The sequence below is a fragment of the Hydra vulgaris genome, chromosome 08 (assembly GCF_038396675.1).
Source record: "Hydra vulgaris chromosome 08, alternate assembly HydraT2T_AEP".
Taxonomy (NCBI): domain Eukaryota; kingdom Metazoa; phylum Cnidaria; class Hydrozoa; order Anthoathecata; family Hydridae; genus Hydra; species Hydra vulgaris.
Window position 1 is genome coordinate 60211501 of NC_088927.1, and position 6000 is coordinate 60217500.

General features: G+C 30.8%; 1 protein-coding gene across 1 annotated transcript; it reads left to right on the forward strand.

The window, feature by feature from the left end:
- Positions 1-1642: 1642 nt before the first annotated feature.
- On the forward strand, positions 1643-3839 carry LOC136084033 (uncharacterized). Its single transcript, XM_065804066.1, has 4 exons — positions 1643-1724; positions 1915-2442; positions 2781-2968; positions 3337-3839. Exons 1-4 carry the CDS (start codon positions 1691-1693, stop codon positions 3403-3405), a joined length of 819 nt encoding a protein of 272 aa, XP_065660138.1. The 5' UTR covers positions 1643-1690; the 3' UTR covers positions 3406-3839.
- Positions 3840-6000: the final 2161 nt, after the last annotated feature.

The following is a 6000-nucleotide window of genomic DNA, read 5'->3' on the forward strand; positions in this document are numbered from 1 at the left end:
ATTTTAAGTTTGTTTGAATTTTTTTTTCTTATAGTTTTGACATATAAATAAAGCTATTATATGTGTGTGTGTGTATATATATATATATATATATATATATATATATATATATATATATATATATATATATATATATATATATATATATATTCTTATATATATATATACATATATATATATATATATTCTTATATATATATATATATATATATATATATATATATATATATATATATATATATATATATATATATATATATATATATATATATATATATATATATATTAGAGGGTATTCTTAAAATTAAAGATTGTTTCAATTTATTTTTTTTCAAAGTATTTTGTGAGCTGTTTTTATTTAACTTCAGCATCTTTTTTGTTAATATTTTATTATGTAAAGTTTTACTTTTACTTATAGTTTGGTGATGTTATTATGGTTTTAAAATGATTTTATGTTTTTATTACCTATCATACAAAATTTTTTTAAACACTTCTTGGAACATAACTGTTATTAGGTCTTTCAATATTCTCTTTCTATTGCCTCCTTAAATTTAAAGGTGTAACATATATGATCTTTTATTTATCTAGCCTATATAGATACCTAGATATGAGCCTAGATACAGATATGCCAAATAATGTGTTTGCATTTATCTTGTTAAGTTTTAATTGAAATTTTAAAAAATATTTGAGACCACTCATAAAGAAAGTCATGCAAAATGGGGAAGTAGTGGATCACGTTAAAAAGGTTTAGGTATACAGCGGAAGGCGTTTTTCAGGAAAGGGTTTCACTTTATAGAATTTTTATTTATTTTTTATAACATTTTAAACATGTGAAAAACTACGCTATGCTATGCATGTGTCTTAATGAAGTTATTGTTAGAGAATATTTTTATTTTATTTTTCAAAAGTGAGGCAACATTTGTTGCACGTCAGACATTCAATGTGCATGTCTAAAGATGGATAAAATAAAGTTTTATAATAACTCTTATTCTGCTAAGAAAAGGATATCATATCTAATACACATCTGAAAAGGCTTTTTATATTGTACTTTTTACTTGTCATAGATTCAAGGGTTTTTTTCTTTTAGTCTATAATGTCGTATAAAAGAGCTTGTTGGTTGGAAAATAAAAAAGATTTTGAGAGAGTAATTCCTTCAAGTTGGGTGGATACAACAAGAAAAGTCGTTTATTGGCCAAATGGTTTGCATGTAAAACGTGCATTTGAAAATTTAGAAACGCCTAAAACTGGATGGAAACAGTTCTCTCTAATCAAAGTGAAAATTTGTGGTATGTGTTAAATATTTTTTAAGTGATTTTATATATTTTTATTGTAGTTATACCAGAGAAACTAAACTAATGTTGTGTGCATACAGCATTACAACATTTTTAGTATTCAAGGATTTTTATTATGTTCAAAAATTGATCATGAAAATAAATAATAGCATATATAAATATACAATTAAATAAAGTATATAGATATAAAATATAAGTTGGTTTACTTTTAAGTATTATATCACTAAAACTCATAAGGTTGGGTGTAAACTCATTACCAGTGAATTTGATGTTTATGGAAGTTTTGAATCTTGTTAATTGGTAATAAATTATTCTTTTTATCAGTTTTTATTGCTGTTTTTTAAGGTACAAAAGAAAACCGTGAAGGCTGCACAGATTACACGAGCACCGAGGAAATAATGGAACCAGTGGAAATAATTTCTTCTGATAAAGGTAAGTTGATGTTTTATTGTAGATATTTATTATTTATGTTAACATATGCAGCATAAAATGTGCTTTTTGTTTGTATGTATATTTTATTTCCTGAGCTTAAACCAGGTACTTTTTTTACTTTTTAGGTATTTGCCTTTTCTGTATTAGTTTTTGTTCGTATCTAATTTATTTTTTGCATTTTACCTTACAGGAAAAATCTTTCCAAATATACCTCCAACATTCCCAACATGTAAAGTCATTGGAACTGCCCCACCACCCCGTTTACAATCCACTCCAGTTAGACCACCACCATCAAGATCAAATCACTCACAACCTGGTTTACATTCAAGATCACATTCAGGGTCAAACTTGCATTCACGAGCACATTCACGGTCAAGGTTACGATTACGGTCTAAGTCTCGTTCACGTTCAAGATCACGTTTTCAGTCGAAGCCTCGTTCACGATCAAGATCAGGTTCACACTCGAAGTCTAATTCACATTCAAGGTCACATTTGCAGTCGAAGTCCCCATTACGTTTGAAGTCTTGCTCACAGTCTAGGTCCCAATCACGATGTTCACGATCTCGATTAAACTCAGACTCAAGATCTACTCATTCAAATTCAAATGTCTCCAGACTTGGGTTGGTTGCAGTATCACCAATTGTCTGTAAGTCTACCCCAATAAAAAGAAAAGATGCTATGCATTTTAGACGGAAAGATTTTCCTATGGACGTTGGAGGTGAGAATTTTATTATTTTAGGATTTTGTTTTGAATGTTATTTTAAGTTTCAAGTTATGCAGCACATACGTCTAGAGTACGGCAAATTTTTCCATACACTCCACAAGCCTGGTTTTGATTGGCTTCTTTTAATCACCATACTCAAGTGGTAGTTTAAAATACTTATTATTACCTCTATTTCTACTAGTTAGTAATTTCTATTTGTTACCTACATAAAAGGTATTTTGTTTATCAACAAAATTTCCAAACAAATTTAAACAAATTTATTTAAAAAATAGTAAATCTCAATGGGTCATATATTTTCATTATTGGGTAAATAATCACCTTTTCTCGTTTAGACTTTCAATTCACTGTGATAAAATTGCTGACAAAGCAGTTAGAAAACCACAATACAATACACCAACAGCGTGAAACAACAGTGGCTGGAATGAATTTAAGTAATCTTCCTGCTAAATTTCTCCAAGTTGATGAACTTTTGGATTTTGAAAAGGTCTTGATTAGTGATGAAGATCTGTCTAAGAAACTTGTAAGTTATCATTTTATTTGGGCATTAGATAAACGGTTTGTCTAATGGTTTATCTATTGTTTCACATATCCAGTAATTATAAAAGAAAATGTACAGTTATTTCAGATGAATGAGTTTATTTAAAGGATATGGTTATTGTTTTATTAGGAATATTTGTTTTTAAAAGTATTTACAAAGTTTTTAAATGTTTCTAAATTCTATGCTCTTATTCCAATTAATTAATTTAATTAAGTTAATAACTTCAAAAATGTTTTTGTTATGTCTTGTCTATGTTAATATATATTAAAATTGTAACCCAATCTAATATTTACAGTAAAAGAAGTATAAAGAAAAAGTTAGGCATAATATCAAATTTCTCTTTTATTTAGATTGCTCGTCTTTCAAGAGTTTGTGGAATTACTTTGAAAGAAAATATTAAAAACATCCAAGAAAGGTAATATTGTGATGTTTTTGTGTTGAATCAAAAACAAATTTAATGTCAAACACCAAATTTTGTATTAGCCATAGAATTACTTTCAATTTAGTAAAATACTATTTGTATTGTTAAATATTGTTAGAAGACGAATTGTTTTCAATAATTTTAACTTACGCAGACTTAGAAAGGTGGGTTTTTATGAGTTGTTTCAAAGTATATTTTTATATGGGTAATTATGTGTTATTTCAAAATATTTTTTCACCTTGTGAAATCATTTTTTAAAAAATAAGAAATTTTTACTGATATTACACCAGATATTAGATGAATATTACTGTTTTCATAGAAGATATTATAGCAAAAACTATGAGAACTTATTATAATACAACTATTTCCATAGCAAAACTATGAGAACTTATTAAATACAACAAATCTTGATTAAGCTGATTACAAAAGGTGATGATCAAAGTAATTTGTTACTTTCCTATGCGATGAAGTAGGCCAGAATAATGTATAGTTTACACTATGCTAGGGCTCTAATTTTACATTACAATAACATTATTAATTAATATTAGTGTATTCTACAATGTTCTTAAAGAACAGAACAGTAATAAATTATTAAAAACACTTATCTTTCTTTAACAAATGGTTTCGGCTTCAGAAAAGGCTTTTCCGTAAGCCTAAAGGCTTTATATACAATATCGGACAAAACGAGTGCAACCAAATAATGCTAACTTAGTTTCTTTAAATAAAAGTGCTGCATTTTTTCAATTTAGAGAAATAACTATGTAACTGTTTAGAGACAAAGTTCTTCAAGTTTTATTCATCACCAAGTTCATTATTTGTACACGAAAATTAATAAATTAATCACAAGTATTAAAAAAAGTTGATTTCCTTCTGGACAAAACAAGTGCAACTCGACAAAATGTTGACCAAGCTGTATTTCACTATCAATATTTCGTGGCAAATCCTTTGTTGTCGATCACAGCCTTGCATCTTCGAGGCATAGATTAAATCAGGTGATCAATCAAACTTTGTGGAATCGCTGCCCAGGCCTTTTGTTTAAACAGTTGATCCTTATTACGAACACCTTCACGATTAATTCTGCGGTTGACGATCTCCCACAGGTTCTCGATAGGGTTGAGATCCGGAGATTGAGGCGGCCAATCCATCACTGATAGGTGGTTGTCTTGAAACCATTGTTTGACTACTTTTGTAGTGTGTTTCGGATCGTTGTTTTGCTGAAAAACCCATTATATTGGAATATTCCATTCAGCATGAGGTAACATAACATCTTTCAGGATACTTTTATACATGAAACGGTCCATTATTCCATCGTTTCGATGTATTGGACCTAGACCGTTAGCAAAAACACCCCCACACCATTACATTGCCTCCACCATGCTTCACGGTCTTATGGCAGTAACGTAAATCAAGGCGTTTTTCGGCCGGTCGACATACACGGCAAATGCCATCGCTCCCAATGATGTTGAACTTTGATTCTTCACTGAACAGGACAGTTCGCCATTTTTGCACATTCCAGTCAATATGAGATGTAGCAAACAGGAGTCTTTTCTTCTGGTTTTTTAGAGAAATCAGCGGTTTCTTTGCAGGGCGTCGAGAAAATAATCCGGCTTTAACAGCACGTCGTCTGATTGTTCGATCCGATACAGGCAGCTCTAATTGCTTTTGTATCTCGACTGATGATACCAGGGATCCTTCTTGACGGATCTTACGATTATAGAATCCTCTCTAGAAGTGGTGGAACGCGGTCTTCCACCTTTGTTATCTGCTGCCAACTTCCCCGTAGAACGATATTTGGAACATAGTCTTGATACGGTCCATTTTTTCACGCGATATTTATCACAAATACTTTTTTGTGACATTCCACTTACGTAATCGCCAATAATTTTCTTTCTTAGTTCCAATCCAAGGCTGTCAGGAGCCATTTTTGCACTTAAAGTCATAAAAATAAATAATCACGCTTCTCAAGGCTTACCGTGTTACATTTACCTTGTGATGATACAATAATGCTCTGTGGAACACAACGTCTTGGTTGGATGTGGACTGTATTGATGTAATGAAACACTTGTTGTATTTCACTTCTTGTATTGATGTTCTTCGATAAAACACTTTGATAAAACTCACTTCGATAAACTGTCTTGATAATACTGACTGATTGACTTCCATATACTGACTGAATTACATGTCGATTTACATGTCTCTTGTATAGTAAAATGAACCTGCGTGAACCTGTTCTGGAAGATTCTAGATGCTAGTTTTCGATGCTTCTGAAAGCTTCTGGATGCGTCTGGATGCTTCTGAATGTTTTTGGATATTTCTGGATGCTACTGGATGCTTCCAGATTTTTCTTCTGGAAACTTCTGCATGCCTCTGGAAACTTCTGGATACTTCCTTTAATTATCAAAAACTTCCGTGACGTTGACACGGACCAGACTTAAGAAAATGAAACAAACCAAAAAAGTTGCACTTGTTTTGTCCGCTGCAAAATGGCACTTGTCAGCGAAATTCTGCCTGTGTGCTGTCACCTGTCAGCTAATTGCTCATGTCACGGCATGCTATGACTCCAGACTCCTAAACTTTTTGCTGCGGTAGTATA

Excerpts from the sequence above, each read along its gene's own strand:
- LOC136084033 (XM_065804066.1), top strand. The coding sequence starts at position 1,691 with ATGGAACCAGTGGAAATAATTTCTTCTGATAAAG. Across the intron at positions 1,725-1,914 it reads AATAATTTCTTCTGATAAAG|GAAAAATCTTTCCAAATATA; the intron begins GTAAGTTGATGT and ends TTTACCTTACAG. Across the intron at positions 2,443-2,780 it reads TTTTCCTATGGACGTTGGAG|ACTTTCAATTCACTGTGATA; the intron begins GTGAGAATTTTA and ends TTTCTCGTTTAG.